Consider the following 23,481-nt stretch of genomic DNA (forward strand, 5'->3'; position numbering starts at 1 on the left):
GCCCACCCAGCAGTTCAAAAGCACATCAAAGTGCAAGTAGATAAATAGGTACTGCTCTGGCAGGAAGGTAAATGGCGTTTCCGTGCACTGCTCTGGTTCGCCAGTAGCGGCTTAGTCATGCTGGCCACATGACCTGGAAGCTGTACGCCGGCTCCCTCGGCCAATAAAGCGAGATGAGCGCCGCAACCCCAGAGTTGGTCACGACTGGATCTAATGGTCAGGGGTCCCTTTACCTTTACCTTAAAAACCAAGACACCCTGAAATGGTTAAGCTTTTTCAAGGAAAACCCAAAAGTTGTTGAGAGCTTCTTCTTTTTTTTTACGAAAACACCAAAAAAAACCCCCACGATTTTTCAATTGACTTCCTAATATCCAGCACAAAGAGCCGCCTTTCAGAAATCCCCCCACCCCCCCAGACGTCAATTCCTTCTTTGAAATCCTGGTAATGTCCAGGACGATTCAGACGTATGACAGCCCTACCTTAAACTGAATCAGACCATTGCATACGCCACAATCCCGTTGTTTTCTTGCACGAGCATGGCGGCCATTTTCGGTCCTACGATCTTGCACGATTTCACGCCACAATTCCAACCCAAAAAAGGGCCTTTCCCAGGGGTGCAATCTTGCACATTTTTGGGTGACATGCTCTCGTGCAAAAGCACACACACACCCAACGTGAATCTTTGGAGCGTGAAGACATGTGAAGAGCTGTTGGGAGTCTCCTATTCTCCTCAGAGAGCCACAATTCTAACAGCAGTTTAACAGATAAATTGTAGTTCTGCGAGGGGATCTCAGTACTGTGAACAAACTACCACTCCCAGGATTCTTTGGGGGAAGCCATGGCTGTTCAAAGTGGTATCACAGTACAGTGGTACCTTGGTTCTCAAATGGCTTAGTATGCTGCAAACCTGGAAGTAAGTGTTCCGGTTTGCGATTTTTTTACAGAAGCCGAACATGCTCTGTTTTGAGTGTTACACTTCCGATTTGAGTCGTATGCTTCCGATTTGAGTGCTATTTATTCTGCGTTTTTGTTTTTACGGCTTTTTTTGTGTGTGACTGTGTGGAACCCTGTTCAGCTCCTGATTGATTGATTGTGTGACTGCACCACATTGTTTATTGCTTTCATATTATGGCTCAATGGTCTCATTAGATAGGAAAATTCCTGTTACAGATAAAAAATTCCTGTTCAATTGCTGTTTTAGGGGTTGTTTTTAAAAGTCTGGAATGGATTAATCTGTTTTGCATTACTTTCTAGGGGAAAGCACGCCTTGGTTTTGGAACCCTTTGGTTTTGGAACAGACTTCCGGAACGGATTAAGTTTGAGAACCAAGGTACCACTGTATTTTGAACATTTGGTGTGAATGCCGTCTTAGTCACACTGAGGCATTGCAATAGGAAGGATAGCGGTTCTGGGCACCTCTGCATGGGCACCAGGTTTGACAGTGGAACAGTCTCCTTCAGGAGGTGATGGACTCTCCTTCCCTGGAAGTTTTTAAGCAGAGGTTGGATGGCCATCTGCCATGGATGATTTAGCTGAGATTCCTGCATTGCAGGGGGTTGGACTAGATGACTCTGGAGGTCCCTTCCAACTCTGCAGTTCCATGATTCTATTTGTTGTTGTTGTTGTTGTTCAGTCGTTTAGTCGTGTCCGACTCTTCGTGACCCCATGGACCAGAGCACGCCAGGCCCTCCCGTCTTTCACTGCCTCCCGCAGTTTGGTCAAACTCATGTTTGTATCTTCGAGAACACTGTCCAACCATCTGGTCCTCTGTCGTCCCCTTCTCCTTGTGCCCTCCATCTTTCCCAACATCAGAGGTCTTTTCCAAGGGGTCTTCTCTTCTCATGAAGAGTATTAGAGCCTCAGCTTCAGGATCTGTCCTTCCAGTGAGCACTCATGGCTGATTTCCTTCAGAATGGATAGGTTTGTTCTTCTTGCAGTCCATGGGACTCTCAAGAGTCTCCTCCAGCACCATAATTCAAAAGCATCAATTCTTCGGCAATCAGCCTTCTTGATGGTCCAGCTCTCACTTCCATACATCACTATTGGGGAAACCATAGCTTTAACTATACGGACCTTTCCCGGCAAGGTGATGTCTCTGCTTTTGAAGATGCTGTCAAGGTTTGTCATCGCCTTTCTCCCAAGAAGCAGGCGTCTTTTAATATCATGACTGCTGTCACCATCTGCAGTGACGTCTTTTAATTTTGTGGCTGCTGTCACCATCTGCAGTGATCATGATTCTGTTATTCTGCCCTTAGTCCCACAGTTGGGATGAGGAGAACTCTGATTCCCACGATGCCCCTGTTGCCACACTTGGTTCAGCTTCTAAACTGCCCTGGCCCTTCCACACTGCCCTGTCAGCCTCAGCCACGGACAAGAAGCATGGGATTTGTATTACTAACACCACCAGGAGGGACATGGCTTCTCCCATCACCGGCCTACAGGAGTCGTTGCCATCCAGCAGATACGTTGAAACCTGGCCCGTCATAATGACAGACAGTGTGTTAATAGGATAATAACCAGCCATCATGGGATCGGAAGCATAGTTTTCATTGTGTGTGGCTGTTGCACATGAGAAAACAGGTCTTGAGAAGGAGGACAGGCAGTGCGTAATTTGAGGGATGAATCACAGAGGACGGCTGTGTTACTGGAGTTCTCTTGTGAAGGGCAAAAGCAAAAATGTGATTAGTCACACCTGAAGCTCCGTCTAGCGCACATGCAGAATTGTGCTTCTTCAGCATCCCTGCCCAAATGAATTCAGCACCTTGGCTATGTTATTTCAAATGCACTGCTTGCAATGTTTAGAAATACTCTTGATTTGGAAAGCAACGGAGTGGCTTTTCAAACCCCAGGCAGATTGCTTATTGATAAGTTACCAGGATTAAATGCTGCCTGGATTTTAATTGGGAGAGTCTGATCCGTGTTGTGATTAATTGGATATAACTGCAACAAATAACAAACAAACAAAAATACAACCGCTGTTACGCGACAACTTGAGCCCTGCCCCATTATCAAGGCATTCTCACTTCCCATGAAATAAGCACTATGGCTCTAAGTACGTCCTCCTAGTGGTGCAGCAACAAAACTGCTAGCCCATTTGCAAAGAGATCATAAATGTTATTATTATTTAATAATATTCTAATGATTGTTGAATGTTACTTTTTGATGTAGGTTGCCTGTTTTAAAGTTATGTTTTATTATCACATTTTTGTATTGCATTAGATTGTTATAAGATGTACATTTTTTGTTTCTTCAGCTTGTAAACTGCCTTGAGTATTGTAAGATAGAAAGACGGTATACAAATTAAAAATGATGATGATAAATTCGATGCCTCCAAATTCATAGATCGCTGAAAAACCACATCCAGAATAAATGCATTGTTATTAGGGGGAATACTGCTTTGAATTATGAATTTCTTTGAATTTTGAATTATGGTGCTGGAGGAGACTCTTGAGAGTCCCATGGACTGCAAGAAGATCAAACCTATCCATTCTGAAGGAAATCAGCCCGGAGTGCTCATTGGAAGGACAGATCATGAAGTTGAGGCTCCAATACTTTGGCCACCTCATGAGAAGAGAAGACTCCCTGAGAAAGACTCTGATGTTGGGAAAGATGGAGGGCATAAGGAGAAGGGGACGGCAGAGGACAAGATGGTTGGACAGTGTTCTTGAAGCTACTAACATGAGTTTGACCAAACTGCGGGAGGCAGTGGAAGACAGGAGTGCCTGGCGTGCTCTGGTCCAGGGGGTCACGAAGAGTCGGACACGACTAAACGACTAAACAACAACACTGCTTTGCACAAATGTGTCAGCTGGGCACAATCACACGCAAAGATGCGTGCATTGGGGGAAATGTGCACTTTGATGTTGATGGATTTTCACAAGTTCCTTTTTTTAAAAAAGTGCAAAGCATTGTGGAGAACTGAATTGAAGGCTGAAAAAATGGCAAACAGAAAAATGAGAGAGTTTCAGATTTGCCCATATATGCTTCAATTCCTCTCCATAGTTATTTCCCCCCTTCCTGCTCTCCCTAAACTTCCGCTGGGGGTATCCTTCTCTCTCTCTCCCTCTCATGCCTGGAAAGTTTCAAAGCTTTTCCCAGCCCCTCTGGGCCACCCTTCCCAGCTAAATCAGTGTTTCCAGCTGAGGCTGCTCAGAAGAGGCTTGCTTCCTCCGAGGTCCCCGCCCTGACCTAAGGGGGGAAATGCGCGTCACTTTCTGATGAAAACAAAGAATCTGAACTCTTGGAGACGGGGAAGGAGGAGAGAGACTGTGAAATCAGGAGGAGGCTGAGTCAAGCCATGTTGGCCTAAAAATCTCCGCTTCAGAGATCATAAAAGAAATTCAAGTTCAGTGGCAGTGAAAAACGAATTGCGCCAATAGCTGCTGCACGGAAAACAGGAGCGATGCGTCCTCGCAGCAGAGGCGCATCTTGGGTTTTTGAACCCTTGTGTGTTTGCAAACTCGCTTGCAGGCCGATCCTAAGGCTGTTGACTCAAGAGGAAATCTCTCTTGTATCCCCGCAAATCGGGATTTAACTTCATTTGGGACTAAAAGTGCAGTTTCTACGTTGCAGTCCAGTGTGCATTTTGGAAAGAGAAATGGGACCAAACTGCGTGTTGTATTAATAGCTGTGCGACTTAAATGATTATAATAAAAGCGACCGGGACGCAATCCTTAACACAAAGTAGCCAAGGGAGGGAGGCAGGGGAAAACGCCTGATCCGGATCGGGACCGTGATGTGGGTTTAAGGGACGTTTAACCCTTTCCCTCGTGCCATTTTCCTGCCAGAAATAACCCACCCCATCCAGCGCTCTCCGCTCAAAGGTGAAATCGGCTGGTAGTATGTTGATGGGCAAACAGCAATTTTGTCCGGGGTGTGTGCGAAATTGGGGGGGGGGAGGACAAGTTTTAACAACTGCCCCCACCTCCTCTTTTTGCAGCACAGCCCGGATCCGGATTTGGCAAACAAACATCACATTCTCCCCCCCCCACACACACACACATGGTTTGGGGGGGGGGGGCTTTCTTACCAAATAAATGCAAAGTCCTAATTGTGTGTTTCAATAACAAGTAAAACATGAAGTGCAGGTTGGCTCCCAAAGAGCCATTGCAGGTATGTCTACTCAGAAGTAAGTCCCATTAATTTCGATGGGGATTTACTCCTGGGTAACTGAATTAAGTTAAACCACAGAGCCTAGGACTTGCCGATCAGAAGGTTGGCGGTTCGGATCCCTGTGATGGGGTGAGCTCCCGTTGCTCGGTCCCTGCTCCTGCCCACCTAGCAGTCCGAAATAACGTCAGAGTGCAAGTAGATAAATAGGTACCGCTCCGGCGGGAAGGTAAACGGCGTGCGCTGCTCTGGTTCGCCAGAAGCGGCTTAGTCATGCTGGCCACATGACCCTGAAGTTGTACGCCGGCTCCCTCAGCCAATAAAGCAAAATGAGCGCCGCAACCCCAGAGTCGGTCACGACTGTACCTAATGGTCAGGGGTCCTTTTACCTTTTAACTGAATAAAGACTGCAGCCTTTGAATTTGTTTGGATGTTAGGCTACCGATGGGCAGACTACTATTCTAAATATTGAAGGGGGTATGAAGGGGCATGGTTGCCTATCTTGTTTGTTTGTTTAAATTTTCATGCAACCTTTCCACCAAATGGTGCTCAAGCAGTAAAAGACAAAATAATCAGCAAGTCCAAGGCAGCTAAAACTGATAAAACAACTCACTACGAAGGCAGAAACCAGCGTATTTCTAGCAGCCATAACAAGGCAGTTTATGGGGTCAAACGTCCTTCTGAATACGTACAATCTAGCTACTGCTTTTGGATAAAAAGGTTGTGCAGGTTTTTGGCATTGTTCCAACACCTGCAAATCCTATTTGAGCTAAGTTACCAGACGTCCCCGCTTCCCGGGAACAGTCCCCGGACTTGCGATTAGGTCCCTGGACAAATTCCATCCCCGGAATGTCCCCAGATTTCATCTCATGTCCCTGGGAAACACAGCAGCAGCAGTCTCAGCAGCCTGGAGCAGTTGGCTCTGGCTGGCTTCAGGAGCTGCTCGGAAGTTCCCATATGATGGTAGTGCAGGGGCTCTAAGATGCAGCTTCCAGGCTTCCCTGACCCCAGCAACTAAGCTTCGAAGGGAGGCTTCATGCTTCCTATCGGAGCAGCCTCCCAAATCCTACTTGCGTGCAAGCAGAAGCGGGCAGGGATATCTCAGCTGTGAAGGGAGGCTTCACGCTGCCTATCAGAGCTTGTGTGCAAGCAGGAGGGGGCAGGGATATCTCAGGCAACAGGAAGCCTCTTTTTCCAGCTGAGGAATCCCCGCCCCCTCCTGCTTGCATGCAAGTAGGAATGGGATTGGAGCTGCTCTGATGGGAACCACTGCGCTGCCTGAGAGATCCCTGCCCCCTCTTGCTTGCACGAAAGTAGGAATGGGATTGGGGCTGCTCCGATGGACTTCCCCACCACCACCTCCATTGAAGAACCAGCAACTCAGGGGCTGCCCAGGCTCATGGAGAAAGGAGATAGAAGCCTTGGAGGAAGGGGAAACGTGGCGGTTGAGGTCAAGGTGGCGGCTCCCCCTCTGCCACCGCCATCGCTGCAGCCTCAACATCCCGAACTGTGTAGTATTTATTTATTTATCGAAAGTCACGGATTCATTAAAAAAAATCTGGTAACCTTAATTTGAGCAGGGATGGAACACCTCAGAACAACCCTAAAATCTGTGTACACAAAGGGTAATATTAGTGACTCCTACTAATTATATTCTTCTAATGCTCCCAGCTAAAAGCGTAATTGCAGTAGAGTTTCCACACTATGGGGGGTGTTGTGCTTTTTGTGTGTGTGTGCATCCTGCTATGTTCTTTCCATATCAGTGGGAGCGTCACCGTTGCTGTAGCTGGGGGAAGTCTAGTTCACTGAGGAAGTCATTTAAAAACAACTACCAAGTGATCCTTAATAAAAAAAATTAAAAAATCAATTATTTAATTACAAACTATGTACTTATTCATTTAAGCGTACATAATTAGGAACATAGGAAGATGACTTTTACTGAATCAAACCACTGACTGCTCCATCAAGGTCAGTATTGTCTATTCTAGATGGTTTTAAAGGGTGTGTTTGTTTTTATTTGCTTATGACATCCTTCTGGACTTCCGAAGAAGCAACAAGCTTCTTTTTCTCTCTCTCTGGAGGAAGTGGAAACATTGAAAGGAAGTTGGTGGGGAGACACACCTTCATTTTGGGTACAGTTTCATCTTCGGTGGTTCCGGCTATAAGATCGTATCTCCACGCTGCTGAAAAACCATACGTATATATAACGATAGTTTTTATTGGACCAGCCTATGTTGGTGTGGGAGAAAAAGGCCTGCAAGCTTCACAGGTCTCTAACAGTGATGTTGCTTGACATAACAGTTCTGCAGAATCTGGAAGACTGCATGGGTTGTCCCAATAAAAGATATCCCTTTATCTATTTACATAACCTCCTGCACCTTTCGTGTGGGGTCTTCTGTCCCTTTCCAGCTATTACACAGCATGGAACTTAGGGGGGGTGTCATTTTACTCAGAGTCACAAAATCTGCACACAGCAAATTGTATTTTTGCAACTATTGAAGAACGAAACAACCTCACACTCCTCCATTCGTGTGTTGGAAGAATCTGATAATGTGCTTGGTGGTGCATGTATTCTCTATCACTTCTTTTCAATCCTTCAGTACAAATTCTTTACATACAGTGGTACCTCGGGTTACATACGCTTCAGGTTACAGACTCCGCTAAACCAGAAATAGTACCTCAGGTTAAGAACTTTGCTTCAGGATGAGAACAGAAATTGTGCTCCAGCAGCATGGCAGTAGCAGGAGGCCCCATTAACTAAAGTGGTGCTTCAGGTTAAGAACAGTTTCAGGTTAAGAACGGACCTCGGGAACGAATCAAGTACTTAACCCGAGGTACCACTGTACTTATAGCTACATCCTCATATATTTAGCAGGCAGGAATAATTAGACTAAGGCTGCAATCGTATGTATGCTTCCCTGGGAGTAAGTCCCGTGGAACTAAATGGGACTTACTTCCGAGTAGTACTGGGCCATTATGAGAGCTAGGAGAATGACTAAGAATACGAGGCAGGAGAAGACCCCAGTTTCAATTTTACCATCCATAAACTCCCCAGGTGGTTTCAGAGAAACCCCACTTTGCCAACCTCAGACAACACAGTTGCAAAATGGAGTCTATTATTATTATTATTATTATTATTATTATTTATACCCAGCCCATCTGGCTGGGTTTCCCCACTCACTCTGGGCGGCTCCCAACAGAATATTAATAATAATAAAGCGATAAAACATCAAACATTAAAAACTTCCCTAAACAGGCCTACCTTATACAAGCCTACCTTACAGAAATGTTCTAAGGATCGCTTAAGCTGGTGTTTACAAAGGCTGTAGACTACTGGGGTGGAATGCTACACAAATATTTAGTGTCCCCATTTTAATTTTAGACTGGACTTCTGGTCAATATGGCATTGAGGCAGGCAGCCAGTCGCAGAGCTCCCAGATAGCAGAGTTTTAATTTAGTCTTCATTGGGCTTAACTTGTTTTAAATCAATTGTTTTTATGTGGAGGACAGATGGCTCTGGAGCTTCGGCACAAAATTGCAAAGAACTGGCCTTGAGTGGAGATGTTTTTCCTCATGGAAAAAACCTGTTTTCTTGTACTTTGTAAAATACCATGCACGCTGATGACATAATAGCTTGCGGTGTAACAGCAAAAGTAATTAAGTGAAAAACAAGAGCAAGTATGGTGATTAACAAGTCTTAAAAAGAAACCTTTTCTACTCCTTGGGCTCAGCTTGCTCTGAGTATGACCAATATTGGCTGCCAATTGGTGCCATTGCCAGTCAAAACTTTGAAAATACAAAATAAAAAACTTCACTTCAGCACTGAGAACGTCTTGGGAAGGGCAGTAGCTCAGTGCCAGAACATCTGCTCCGCACGCAGAAGGTCCCACATTCATCCGCCAGTGTCTGGGCAGGCAGGACCGCAAAAGGCAACTTCATATAGAAACACAGAATTGTAGCGCATGAAGGGACCACAAGGGTCATCTAGTCCAACCCCCTGCAATGCAGGAATCTTTTGCCTAATGTGAGACTCGAACTCACAACCGTGATATTTAGAGCCTCGTGGTCTACTGATTGAGCTGTTCTTACACATTCCAAACAAATACAGATTTGCCTACAATCCATAAAATGAATTTTCAGATTTGGCTTTGTAAATAATGCTTTGATTTTGTTATCCCAGAAGTTGTACTCTCCAATAAAAAGGTAAAGGGACCCCTGACCATTAGGTCCAGTCGTGACCGACTCTGGGGTTGCGGTGCTCATCTCGCTTTATTGGCCGAGGGAACCGGCGTACACCTTCCGGGTCATGTGGCCAGCAGGACTAAGCCGCTACTGGCAAACCACAGCAGTGCACGGAAACGCCACTTACCTTCCTGCCGGAGCAGTACCTATTTATCTACTTGCACTTTGTGCTTTCGAACTGCTAGGTTGGCAGGAGCAGGGACCGAGCAACGGGAGCTCACTCCGTCGTGGGGATTCGAACCGTCGACCTTCTGATCAGCAAGTCCTAGGCTCTGTGGTTTAACCCACAGTCCACCCGCGTCCCCGTACTCTCCAATTAGTTGTTTACAAAAAAAAAAAAAGTAGTAGCAATGAACCAACATTTGCAAAGTTGCAATGGTCCAAATCCGAAACAGCTCCCAGGTTTCGGTGAAACAGATACATTGACCATGTATTAGTGCTAATTTTAGGTCTCCATTCATTACATGCCAAGATATGTTGAGTACACAAAGAATAAAAACACTTCCCCTGTGAAAGAGGTTATACAGAGTTGTGGACTAAAAGCAAGCCAGTGTACCAAATTGCAATCTAGCTTCACAAATTATCAGATGGTATTTCAATACCGTAACAAAGAATTACTTTTTCTTTGACAAAAATGCAATTAAAAAGTGGTTGGTTTAAAAGAGGTTCAGCTGGAGCGGTCTCTTTTACTATCCTTAAATAAACATTTCTCCAAAGCAGAGCCACAAACGGAAACAAATATAATATTCCGCTGGGATGAACTATTTTTCTTCCCGCAGCAAAAACACTGATCAATAAGTGGCGCAATGCCTGGGCAGCACATCGCTCAGATCTGCCTTTGACAACCTGGTGCCCTCAAAAGTGTTTTGGACTATAACGGCCATGCTGGTTGAGAACAATCCGAAACATCTGGAGCACTAGCAATGGCTGACTCAAAAATTCAGCGTGGCTGCGCATGGAGACTTTGCGCACCCTTAAGCCAGAGGCAAGGGAGTATTTCTCAGCAGCGTTCAACCGTACACACGCCTGCCATAAATCACTGCAAGTCTCAACTCACCATTAGAGGCCAAGGGGCTGCCGTTGTGCTCCATTCTCTAGGAAAGTTCGTCGGAAAAAGGCACTTCTGCAGCTGCGGTAGATGTGGTTGCCCAGATGTTGGAAGCAAGCTGAGGGGACCGGTTCCTACAAATAATTCTGCAATCCAGGCACAGCCTTGGCGGGGCTTGTGAGAGTCTCCTCGTCTCTTCTGCCCAGCAACTTGCTCTTTTTGCAGCACCATAGGTTTCTCGGAACGCAGAGAAGGGTTCTCCGAAGGAGGAGTCCAGGCCACAGCAGCGTGTCTCTCTTTTTCAGGCAGAGAGGGCCCTCCTCTGATACTGACGTCTCTGCTGGCAGCTGTGCAGGGGAAAGCAAACCGGGCCTCCGCCCAATTGCTCATCACAACCCTGTCATTTGGCAGCTGGAATGAAACTCTCTGCTAGCTGTGCCTTTTGGCGTTGACAGGGATATTTAAAGGCCATGGGGCGGGGTGGGACAAAAAGGAGCAACACAGCAGAGAAGAGGGTCAAAGGGCAATGTTCCCAAACTGAGAGGGGGGGGGGGAATCCCAAACAATATGCAGGCATGGAAATCTCTAAAAACAGAAACAGTTTTGCTATCTCGCTTACTTTTTTAGACAAGCAAGCAGTTCCAAGATGTTCTATAGTCGATCGCCCTTCCCTGTGAAAGACACGGGGTGCTATTTCCTTTTTTTATGTATGTAAATTTTTATTAGTTTTTTAACATACCATTTTCAACAGTAATGAAACGTGCTTTTACATCTTATACAATTTTTTGACTTCCATCAATCCTGTCTGGAAATTTTCCAATCTAACCTAATTTCTTACTTTCCCTATTGCATTTAAATCTCATCACTGATATCTCTATTCTTTATCTACTTTGTAACTTTGTTTCATATATTTCTCCTTACAAAACTTCTTGTAGTCCTACTTGTGTAATATGTTGATTACAATTGCTCTTCAGACAGTTTGACACGGGGTGCTATTTCCAGCTGAGCCGTACCAGACCAGACTTGAAATCAATGCTGTCTTAGCTCTTAATTACTGCATTAAAGCATGACGCCCAAAGAGGTACAACATCTCTCACTCACTGTATCTTCAAGCTGGTAAAAAGAAAAACGACCAGCAAGCAGATTTTTGCCATGCAGCTGAGAGAAACTGGTAGGAGCCCTGCCAGAAAAAAAGAAAACAGAAACTCAGAGCTTCAGAAATAGACATGAAACACACTCAGATTAGAGACTTGAAACTTCAAAGGTTTGAGGGTGCCTAAACAGGACACAAAAATAATCCTGGATCTCAGCTTTGTAATTTTGGAGATTTGCAATGGAAGAGAGGGTGGGGATTTGAGAAGACAGGCCACATTCCCAAGGTTGGCAGAATAGGATAATGTCGCAACCCATCCATCAAAACCATTATGTTAGCTCCCTCCCTGGGGTCCATCGCCCTCCTTGTTTTCCTCTTTGTGCAGAGAAAGCCAGTGAAAAATTGCAACATTTAAGAGTTTTCTTTGCAATTAGAAAAATGTTGCCAATCTTGTTCTTGAAGGGTGTGTGGAAGTTCACCCAGCAGGGAACATCTTCTGGTGTGGAATTGCCTCCCCCCCTCCATCCTGAACAGTGACATTCCTTTGAGATGATGAAACAATGTGCTCCCTTGGGTTTTATTGGACCAATGGAATGGATAATTAAAAAGCAGTTTAATGGGTGCGTCTGTACATTACCGTAATCAGGACCGATTGCTTTTCAAAAGTAAAATTGCAAGGTTGTTGTTGTTATATTAAGCCCACAACCAAATAACTGGCTGGATAGTGTAAAGTCCTAGCAGACTCAATCAAACAAGGGAATCAGATTCTAGGGACCCCTTTTGCTAGGGATCTTATTCTCTGAAACACTATGTGCAAGAACAGGGAACTGTGGAGGTGGAGGCATGAATTTCCAGCTGCACAGCTGCTGAGTGATGAGCAATGCTTTATTGCATGGGTAGGCAAACTAAGGCCCCAGGGCCGGATCCAGCCCAATTGCCTTCTCAATCCGGCCCACAGGTCCGGGAATCAGCATGTTTTTAAATGAGTAGAATGTGCCCTTTTATTGAAAATGCATCTCTGGGTTACTTGTGGGGCATAGGAATTCATTCATTTCCCCCTAAAAATATTGTCTGGCCCCCCACAAGATCTGAGGGACAGCGCTGAAAAAGTTTGCTGACCCCTGAATTGCAGCGGCAGCCCATGTTGCAATTGCACTGTTTATTTTTTCAAAAATGCATGCCACTGTTTCCTAAAATATATCAAAGCAATGTACAATGTGTACATACAATAAAAGCTACAGATCAGTGCCAAGCATAACAGATTTTTCTTTTCTTTAATTGTCTGCATAAGCCTGGTGGCACAGAAAGGTTTCCAGCAAACATTTGTTTGTTTGTTTGTTTGCTTTAAAAAAAAACAACACTTAAAATTAATACAAAAACGCCTGCTGGATTTCCATAGGGGGAGCATGCCACAAGACCGGGCGGCTGATATTGAAGGTTCAGTTTTGTGTTGACCGTCACATCAGCTTCGCCATCTCGGAGTACAACCAAAGCAGCTTTTGTGGATGATTTCAGTGATGGAACTGGCATTTAACAGCTCAGTTATGGACTGAGGACCTTGCACTTGCATTTAAAATTAAATCAAAATAAACAAAGGGCATGATTTCTGAGGGTTTTTTCCTACAATCAAGTGGTATATATATTTTATGAAATTTCACACAAACACACATATACCGATATACAGTGGCGTAGCGTGGGTTATCAGCACCCGGGGCAAGGCAAGTAATTTGCGCCCCCTAACCCATGGATTTGTGCCCCCTAACCCGTGGATTTCCCTAACCCCCAGATGTTGCGCCCAGTGCGGCCGGCACCCCCTGCACCCCCACGCTACGCCACTGCCGATATATATACTGTAACTGCTACCACATTTGCAAAGCTCAGCAAGATCTGGTATGGTTTCAAACTGAATGCGGGACTGAGTGTTGAGATTCGTGTGTTGCAAGGGTTGGGCTAGATGACCCTTGGAGTCCTTTCCAACTCTTAGGATTATAAAGCTCGGTAGAGCATGAGGCTCTTCACCCCAGAGTCGTGGGTTTGAGCCCCACACTGGGTGAAAGATTCCTGCATTGCAGGGGGTTAGACTAGACAACCCTCAGGGGTCCCTTCCAGCTCTTGGATTATATATCCTCCTTGTGTGAATTGAAAGGGTCAAAGGTGTTGGAAATGTAAAGAAAAAGAGGGTACTTTTTCTCATATGTGGTGGACCTGCCCCAAGGTGAAAGACTTCTGGGGAAAGATTTATAATGAACTGGGGGAAAAAAATTGAAATATATGTTTATTAAGAAACCAGAGGCCTCTTAGAATAACAGGTCTGGAACTGCCCAAGAAAGATGTAAAATTATTTTTGAATGCCACAACTGCCGCTCGAATTTTGTTAGCTAAGAATTGGAAAATACAAGAAGTTCCAACGGTGAAGGAATAGCAGATGAAGATGATGGCCTTTTCAGAGTTAGCCGACCTGACTGGAAGAATCTGTGACCAGAAGGAGGAGGACTACCAAGAAGAATGGATGAAATTTAAAGACTATTTAGTTAAATGTTCATCGGAAAAGCTTGTAAATACCAGATAGGCTTAGGATTTTAATACGTTAAGTGATGAATTAATGTGTGGTAATGCTGAATTGAAAAGAAATAAAGATGTTAAGTGAATAAGTTAATTCTTTAAGAATATTGGTGTTGGAAAACCATTAAAATGATTTACACTGAAAGTCAACCAGGGGGATACGAGGAAGTCACTTAACAAAGTTACTAAGTTTGGTATAAATATAGTGGAGATTTATGTTTGTTTGTATTGTTTGTTTGTAAATCTTTTGGAAAAACCAATAAAAAAAAATTTTTTTTTTTTTGGGGGGGGGAGAAAGGCTCATAGGAGCGGCTTATTCTTTCCCTTCTCGCCGCCCACCCTCTGCTTCTCAGTCTAAAATGAAAATAAAAAGCGCACAGCCCTGTGCGCATTCAGCTAGGGGAGGAAGCCCCCTAGATCAGATCCGGGCTGAGAAATCATTGCAAAGCGCTGGGCTGAACCGTTTAAGATAAAACCGCGGAGGGGGGGGGGGTGCAGCGCGGAGACGAACGGCACTCTGCCCATGCTCAGAGGGAGGCAGTCCCGCTGCAGAGGAACAAACGGGGACTCCGGGAGAGAACGTTGGGGAGCCTGCTCGGCCACGCCCCTCTCTGGGCGGGAGGGGGCGGAGGAGGAAGAGGCGGAAGTGAGGCCGGAAGCCGCCGTTGCTAAGGGCCGAGGGAAGCGGGCCCTTAGCAACGGGGAGCAGCTTCGCCGGGAGGGAGCAGCGGGAGGCGCCATGGCTCGCCAGAGCCCCGAGCCCCCCATGGGCAGGCACAGGCCGGCCTCGGAGCTGACTCAGGTGAGGGAAGCGAAGCCTCCCGGAGTCGTGGGTTCGAGACCCCGCGTTGGGTCAGAGGTTTCCGGCATTGCAGGGGGGCTCGGCTGGATGACCCTCGGGGGTCCCTTCCGAGCCCCTTCGACAAACCTCGCGCGTCATAGGCTAGAGCTTCTCTGGGTAGAGAACTGGGCCCAAACAAACAAGTTGAATTTTAACAGGGAGAAATGTAAAGTCTTGCACTTGGGCAAAAAGAAATGAGAGGCACAAATACAAGATGGGTGACACCTGGCTTGAGAGCAGTACATGTGAAAAGGATCTAGGAGTCTTGGTTGACCACAAACTTGACATGAGCCAACAGTGTGACGCGGCAGCTAAAAAAGCCAATGCAATTCTGGGCTGCATCAATAGGAGTATAGCATCTAGATCAAGGGAAGTAATAGTGCCACTGTATTCTGCTCTGGTCAGACCTCACCTGGAGTACTGTGTCCAGTTCTGGGCACCACAGTTCAAGAAGGACACTGACAAACTGGAACGTGTCCAGAGGAGGGCAACCAAAATGGTCAAAGGCCTGGAAACGATGCCTTATGAGGAACGGCTAAGGGAGCTGGGCATGTTTAGCCTGGAGAAGAGGAGGTTAAGGGGTGATATGATAGCCATGTTCAAATATAGAAAAGGATGTCACATAGAGGAGGGAGAAAGGTTGTTTTCTGCTGCTCCAGAGAAGCGGACACGGAGCAATGGATCCAAACTACAAGAAAGAAGATTCCACCTAAACATTAGGAAGAACTTCCTGACAGTAAGAGCCGTTCGACAGTGGAATTTGCTGCCCAGGAGTGTGGTGGAGTCTCCTTCTTTGGAGGTCTTTAAGCAGAGGCTTGACAACCATATGTCAGGAGTGCTCTGATGGTGTTTCCTGCTTGGCAGGGGGTTGGACTCGATGGCCCTTGTGGTCTCTTCCACCTCTATGATTCTATGATTCTATGGGCATGTGCAGAGAGCCCTGCATTCTCATATCTGAGGAGTTTGGGTTTTTTGAGGGCGGGGAGGAAGCTTCGACTGCGAGCGCTTGCATGGGAGGGAAAGGTGTGCAGAGGCTTCTCTGAGCATGTGCAGAGCACCTTTCTTTCTCGCTCTCACAGCGCCGCTGATGTTTGGGGGTTTTTTTTGTTTTTTTTAATTAAGATTTTTTATTGATACAACAAGAAAAAAGAAAGAAACACAAAGACCAAATTACACACAGGAATAACTATAGACACATAATTTTCTTAACAAACAATATAACATGTATTGGTCTTAACACTAAAGACCCAACCTCCTGTCTATTCCATATTTCAATTTCATGATACTTATTGCCAATACACACTTTTATCATAATTAAACTTATTCTTAATATATCTAATTTCGTATATCTACCTTGCAGCTATTACTGAAGTTCCTCATGTTTGGTTTTTGAAGGGAGCTTCGCATGCAATTCCGACTCCTTCTCTGAGCGCATGCAGAGTGCCTTTCTTTCTCGCTCTCACCCACAGTTTATCCAAAATTTTATTTTGAGGGTGGAGTGGAAAACGTCCCTTATATGCATGTTAACTCGGCTGCATTGGCGTGTATTTAAAAGGTTGCGCCTGGGCACACACGCATACACAGAAACTAGAGCTTCTCTGAGGATGTGCAGAGTGCCTTTCCTTCCGTAACACAACTGAGATTTAATTTTGAGGGCTGGGAAGGTTTATCCCGTGTGCTTTATTATTCTGGTGTATTTGCATGTGAAAAGACTTGTGTATACAAAAATGTATTCAACCTGAAAAACATTACCGACACCTGCTTTCCAGAGAAAAGAATGTTAGCAGAGTACTTTGGGAGCTGCTTTGGTTTGCAGCATATTTATGTTGCAACAACTGTATGTTGTTTTATGTATTGCATGTTGTTTTTTAAATTTTGTACACCGCTTTGGATTTAAAAATAAAATAAAATGAAGTGGTTTAAACATATACTGAACCTAAATAAACTTTTTCATTCCGTCCAGCAATGAACATTCTACATTGATCCTCTAAACAGTTGTTTTTTGCTGAATTTCAACTTTTAATGGAAGTTTGCTATACATCCTGTTTATCAAGGTCATCATTGCAGACTGTGGTATTGTCTGGCCTTCGGGTTAACCTCTTCTGAGTCAGCTGCAGTTATGGTGATGAGATAAAGTCTTTAGTAATTATTTCTCCATTTTTATTACATTTTATTTAAATGCCTAGTCCTCCTCACTCTGGGACCCGTCTGAAATATTCTGAAAATCACATCCAATCTCCAAAGCTTTTTTTAAAAAACCTTCATTTTCTTTCTGTGTAGGACATTTCCCATCTGCTGGCAAGTGTCTTTAAGCAGATGTATACTTCAGAGTTCATAGCAGCGAACACAGTGGAAAATATGATCAAATCCCGTGGAGGAGACAATTCCCACCATGAGCAGTTTGTGAAAGAGTTGCAAAAGGTAATCTCTCCATTCAGTCCTGTAGACTCAGTGCTATGATTTGAACCAGGAAAATGTGTTGTTTTGTTCCTGTTCAAAATGAAAGTACAGTGGTACCTCGGGTTAAGTACTTAATTCGTTCCGGAGGTCCGTACTTAACCTGAAACTGTTCTTAACCTGAAGCACCACTTTAGCTAATGGGGCCTCCTGCTGCCACGCCGCCGGAGCACGATTTCTGTTCTCATCCTGAAGCAAAGTTCTTAACCTGAAGCACTATTTCTGGGTTAGAGGAGTATGTAACCTGAAGCATATGTAACCCAAGGTACCACTGTATCTCGAAGAAATATATATATATAGAGAGAGAGAGAGAGAGACCAATATTATTTATTACTTTCATCACACCTGACCTACCTTATCTTGTGAAGATAAAATGGAGGGGAATCATGTACTCTGACTTGAACTCCTTGTAAGAAAGGCTGGATATAAAAGTGATAAACAAAAGCCTCACTCAGCCACAAAGCAAGGCTCTTTCCCAGCCCTAGCTGGAGATGCCAGGGATTGAACCAGTGAATTCTGCAAGCAAAGATGCTCTGCCACTGAGCTATGATGGCAGAAAGGGTCTTTAGCTGGCAGCAAAAACTCAGTAAGAGTCAGACGTACCTTGGAAGGAAACTCATATGCCAGGGTTGGAAACAGGACATGTTTGAGTTTGCTCTGAGCATGTCGTCATCAGCAAAGGGCACTCGCTGCCTCTTGAAATGGAGCTTCAGTCTATTCCTTTCATTTCATCTATTGCATTTCTATGCCACAAAGAGGCTTACAAACAATAAAGGACAAATCATACGGAATAATATCCAGAAAGTGTTACAGCACTTATAATCCACAAAAACAATACAGTGGTATCTCTGTTTATGAACACCTCTGGTTACACATGCTTCGGGTTACGAACTCCACTAACCCAGAAGTAGCAGCTCCTGGATGGGAACTTTGCTCCGGGATGCAAACAAAAATCGCGTGCCGGAGACATGCACGTGCAGCAAGGGGCCCCATTAGCGAAAGCGTGCCTCAAGATAAGAATGGTTTCAGCTTAAGAACGGACCTCCAGAATGAATTAAGTTCATAACCAGAGGTACCACTGTATTAACGTCATTAACAAACTAACAACTGAAAACAAAACTAGCAACACTGTGGAACACACACACACACACACACAGACATATAATCCACCCCCATGACTCTTAAATTTCCCCTCAGTTCATTGAAAGACACAAATAATAATGCTTTTGGCAGCAACTCCATTCTGAAGGCTGCTAGGGCTGGAGGGTGGGGCAAGGTAGGCGGAAAAAGCTATTGCCTAGTTGTCTTCACAAAGTCTCATTCCCCTCACAGTCTATAGCTATCATGTTCTTTCATGGACCTATCCTCCATTAACCCTTTTAAAAAGCTGTTGAAGCTAGTGGCTGTGAGATCATCTTGTGGCAATAAGTCCCACAGGTTAAATGTTAGGTGCATAGCACTTATTTCTGTTTGCTCTCAGTTTTCTGGTTAGCGTGATTGAAAAGGGCCTGAATGCTAGTAATGAAACAGTAATGTCTTGCGATTCCGTCTTTCCATTTTGATCATAACTTAACAAGCTTCATTTAAAAAGAAAAAGAAGAAGAAATAATTTAACAAGCCTCTACATATGCACACATTCAGTAATCTTTTCTTCTTCAGGTTGGCTGTTGGTGCAGACTTACATGAACATTGCAAAGCTCTTCCCACCCACCCACTGCCGCCAATTTTGTAAAACAGGTGTTTGTATCTATTGCCTCCATCAAGGCAAATTACGATTGAGGGCTATTTTAAAAAATGCTTTGATTGCTTTACAGATGCCTCTGGGAACCTTTTGAAGGTTTATGCCCACCTTCTGCAGTTAGAGAGCCAGTGTGGTGTAGTGGTTAAGAGCGGTAGTCTCGTAATCTGGAGAACCGGGTTCGTGTCTCCGCTCCTCCACATGCAGCTGCTGGGTGACCTTGGGCCAGTCACACTTCTTTGAAGTCTCTCAGCCTCACTCACCTCACAGAGTGTTTGTTGTGGGGGAGGAAGGGAAAGGAGAATGTTAGCTGCTTTGAGACTCCTTAAAGGGAGTGAAAGGCGGGATATCAAATCCAAACTCCTCCTCCTCTTCTTCTTCTTCTTCTTCTTCTTCTCCAAAGATTTTGGACTACAGTTCCCATCAGGCTGTGCTGGCTGAGGTTGATGGGAGCTGTAGCCCAATACATCTGTAGTGCCACCGGGCAGAGGAAGGCTGCTTTACCTTAGTATATCAGCAATTATCTGGTTGCCACATCAGGTCCACAAGGAATATAATGGCCGGCTGACGGAAGCAGACATGCTAGGAAGGCACATCATCCAGGCAAGGGCCCGAGCCGCAGCGGAAGAGGAAAGGATTGTGAACTTATGTCAAATGGAGGTTCCAGAGAACTACTCTCATATTAAAATGCCACCAGGTGAGGGAAGTGAAAGTTTGAGATCTTCCGGGGAGGCCTTTCCCTTGGTCCTGTCACCTTCACAGGCATCTTTGGTGAGAAAGCCTGACTTTTTCCGGTTATAGAAATCGCTTGCCTGGGAGGCTAGGCTGGACCCTTCTTGGCTTTGCATTCTCCAGAAAGCAAAGGCATTTTTTGTCTCTGGCAGGCCTGTGGCCACTAACTGACTGTTGTGGCAGGGACTTCTAAGGGTCAGGGGTTGTGTGCTTTTAGAATCATAGAATTGCAGAGTTGGAAGGGACACCGGGGTCATCCAGTCCAACCCTTTGAAATGCAGGAATCTCAACTAGAGCATCCATGACAGATGGCCATCCAACCTCTGCTTCAAAACCTCCAGTGGTTTTAAGTATTTTCAGTGCTATTTTTAATAGGATTGCTTACTTGTGTTTTTTTTTTAATATTTGTATTTATTGCGTTTTTTGTTGTGTCTGTTTTAGTTTGTGCTGTGAGCCACTTTGTGTCCTGCACTGCATAAAGAGATGGGGATATGAAATCAAACATTATGCAGCCTCCTATTTTATGTCGATAGGCAAAGGGAAAATCTTCCTTCTGGTTCACAGGGAAAGGGTTAATGTAATTCAGCAAAGTTACGGGTTTGAGACACATTTAGATTGCAGCATTACAAACTGCTTATTTGACCCAAAATAGCGCTAAGGGGATTTTCAAGTTAATGGTTTTAATTTTCAAGTTAATGATTTTAACTTTTAACCATTTTAAGTGATGAACAATCTGCATTTCTGAATATTTATGTATTAATGTCTTCCTGGACTGGTAGTCCTTTTTTGTGTGTGTTCGTGTGAGTTATATTGAAATGGTCACTGTAAACGACAAACAACTGTCTGATGGACTGCTGTCTTTTCTCTAACATTAACCTCTCTTTAAATGTGCATGCCATAGTGAGATCTACCTTCAGATGGTGTGTGGATAGCAAGCTGCTTAAAGACCATAATTTAATCTGCCCTGAAGATTATATCACGGACCCAGAAATAATTTCCCGAGCACCTAAAGGTAATAATATGATTTAGGAATCACATGAAATAACTACACTGTTTGAGATTTCTGTTTTTACTCCCCTGTTCCCTCCAAGCATCACAGAGTGACTTGTGTGAAGTTACCCCTCTCAAGTTACCGTATTTTTCGCTCTATAACACACACCAGACCATAACACGCACCTAGTTTTTAGAGGAGGAAAACAAGAAAAAAAAAATTCTAAACGAAATAGTGGATATATGCTTTTTGTGGTTCATGCTGTGGCGACAGACATGTGATCTGACAGTGAGTTTGGAGTAGCCCAATGCAAAAATCCTGAGGATCCATGTGGATCCATGCTTTGTAACCACGGAGGAGGGAAGGAAGGGGAACCATGGATCCTCTGCTCACGACCGCAGCAGATCCCCCCCCCCCGCCACCCGCAGGCATTCGCTCCATAAAACGCACAGACATTTCCCCTTACTTTCTAGGAGGAAAAAAGTGAGTGTTCTGGTGCAAAAAATGTGGTATATTATATTAGCCTATATCCATTTTATAGCTGTTTTACTGTTGCCCAAGGAATCCTGGGAATTGTAGTTTGCTGAGGGTGTTGATAATTCTTAGGAATCTCAACCTCCACTCATTGAGTTTTCAAATTTCATTGAGGAGAGAGGCTGTTCTATGCCTGTGATGGAGAGCAAGATAATAGAATTGTAGAGTTGGAAGAGACCACGAGGGTCATGTAGTCCAACCCCCTGCAATGCAGGAATCTTCTGTTCATTCATGATCCTGAGATTCTTTTGCCCAATGTGACACTTGAACCCACAACCCTGAGTGGTGCCGCTTTGCTGCAAAGCTTTAGCTGTAACCTATCTATATCTACCTGAACGTATCTATATATTTATCTACACTCAGGGTAAATATTGGGCCAGAGAGGAGAGAAATGGCCAGGTTCAAAACTCTTTTTTCCCCTTAAGAAGAATGTGCTCAAATTTTTATTTGCATTTTGTAACCTTCTAGGTGCTTGATGGGGCATGCTGACAAAGATAGGGGGAAATGCATGCTCTGTGTCCTTATTTATTAATTAAAGTATTCCCTGCCTTTTTATCCAAAAATTAGACCTTCAAGGCAAGTCATAACCATTATAAAACAACAGTGAGTGGGCTAAGATGAAAAATCCAAGAATGAACAGCTGCAGTAATAATAAACAGGCTGAACACCATGCTGACAGGCACATCTAGATATAATGGTTTTCAGCTGCTGCCGAGAGACACAAAGAGAGGGAATCATCAGGTTTGCAACAGAGAGTTCTGAGGCTTGGATTCCACCACCAAGAAGGCCCCCATCAAGACTCTCCCTAAATATTGTGGGCAGGTACATATGACTGGAGATGGCCTTTTAGGTATCTAAGCTGCAAATGTAGTGTTGGCTGCTTTTAAAACTTGGGTTTTTTAAGGGAGCATTCAGCTCCCCACCCAAAGAAGCAAAAATTAAAAAATAAGAAGGGTCACAAAATAGTACACAGGTACTAGTTTAGTATGTCCTATGCAATATTTTTTTTGGCTGCCCTGCAGGAAGCCAGAACTGGCCATTTGGAGAGCAATCACATTTTACAAGTCTGAGCTAGCCCTCTTTGGGGTGAAAAATGAAGATGCATGACCTGGAAGGGTCTTGCAATTCACAGTGGAATTTGCAAGAAAAAGATTGACCAGACCACTGCCTCTTTTCAGTGCTTTCAGACCTTCCCTTTTAATTGCAGATTCATCGGAGCCTGGCTACTTGCAAGAGATACTTAGCTTCAAGCAGCATATTTCTAACAAACCGAATTCTCCTGGAGTTGGGGAAACCCAGCGTGTTAACAAGATTCTGGAAAATCTACCAGAAGTATCATTATCCAGCATTACGTTTGAGTCTTCACCTTCTGCTATTCCGGATAAATTGAAGAAAACACTTTCTAAGGTATCTGTATGTATTTCATTGCCTCATTGCACATGTAGACAAGCTGAAAACCTCACCCTCATTTTTGTATCTCTCCCCCTCCCACCACTAAAGGCTCCTTAAACAGCCCCATTCTTCCACCCTATCAGAGGGCCTTCTGTCCTGTTTGTTTCTTCCTTATTTGCCTTGACTTTTAATAGTGTTTCCACCTGCCATTTTCTATCTAGTTTCATTTTATTTGAATTTTGGGTATACATCAGTTTATTTGTATGCTGGCTTTTCATAGTTGAAACTGTGCTCATGGCGGCTTACAACATGAAAAAAATTACATAATTGCAAACATAACAAAAGTAGTCATGAACAATAAATTAAACGTCAAAAAGTACACAACCAAATTGAAACAATTTCCACACACATCACAATAAGGTCTGAAATAAAGATTTTAAGAAAATCTCAATAGCCGCAACAATCACCCTGCAACAACCCCAGCCTAAGTGTCTGTTCAGCAGCCTCAGCTTCTGCAGCTGGAGTCAGTTCCGGCCTCGCCCTCCCAGGCTAGGTGGGAAAGGGTCTGTAAGGCAAGGAGCAGGTCTTCCAAGACTCACAGCCAAGATTTTCTCTGCCCTCAGCTTTTGTAGCTGGAGTAAAGGTATGTAGCCAGTGGGACAAGGGTCTCTTTCTTTTAATATTGCAACTGTAACAGATATTTGTAGCAGGAAATGCAAATTCTGTAACCACAAGGGGCATA

The 23,481-nt window shown here is 44.4% G+C and overlaps 2 protein-coding genes across 2 annotated transcripts in view; one reads left to right on the plus strand and one right to left on the minus strand.

The window, feature by feature from the left end:
- Positions 1-10,779, minus strand: part of PLCD1 (phospholipase C delta 1) — a 64,000-nt gene extending 53,221 nt beyond the window's left edge. Inside the window, exon 1 of the mRNA XM_081834261.1 lies at positions 10,409-10,779. Within this exon, the coding sequence (XP_081690387.1) occupies positions 10,409-10,442 (34 nt within the window). The 5' untranslated portion in view covers positions 10,443-10,779. The remainder of the gene's footprint in view (positions 1-10,408) is intronic.
- Positions 10,780-14,718: 3,939 nt separating this feature from the next.
- DLEC1 (DLEC1 cilia and flagella associated protein) overlaps positions 14,719-23,481 on the plus strand; it is a 47,637-nt gene continuing 38,874 nt past the window's right edge. The window contains exons 1-5 of the mRNA XM_081834183.1: positions 14,719-14,856; positions 17,176-17,316; positions 19,631-19,787; positions 20,724-20,834; positions 22,555-22,754. Of these exons, the coding sequence (XP_081690309.1) occupies positions 14,794-14,856; positions 17,176-17,316; positions 19,631-19,787; positions 20,724-20,834; positions 22,555-22,754 (672 nt within the window). The 5' untranslated portion in view covers positions 14,719-14,793. The remainder of the gene's footprint in view (positions 14,857-17,175; positions 17,317-19,630; positions 19,788-20,723; positions 20,835-22,554; positions 22,755-23,481) is intronic.

Source organism: Podarcis erhardii (assembly GCF_964252035.2).
Source record: "Podarcis erhardii genome assembly, chromosome: 12".
NCBI classification, from domain to species: Eukaryota; Metazoa; Chordata; class Lepidosauria; order Squamata; family Lacertidae; genus Podarcis; species Podarcis erhardii.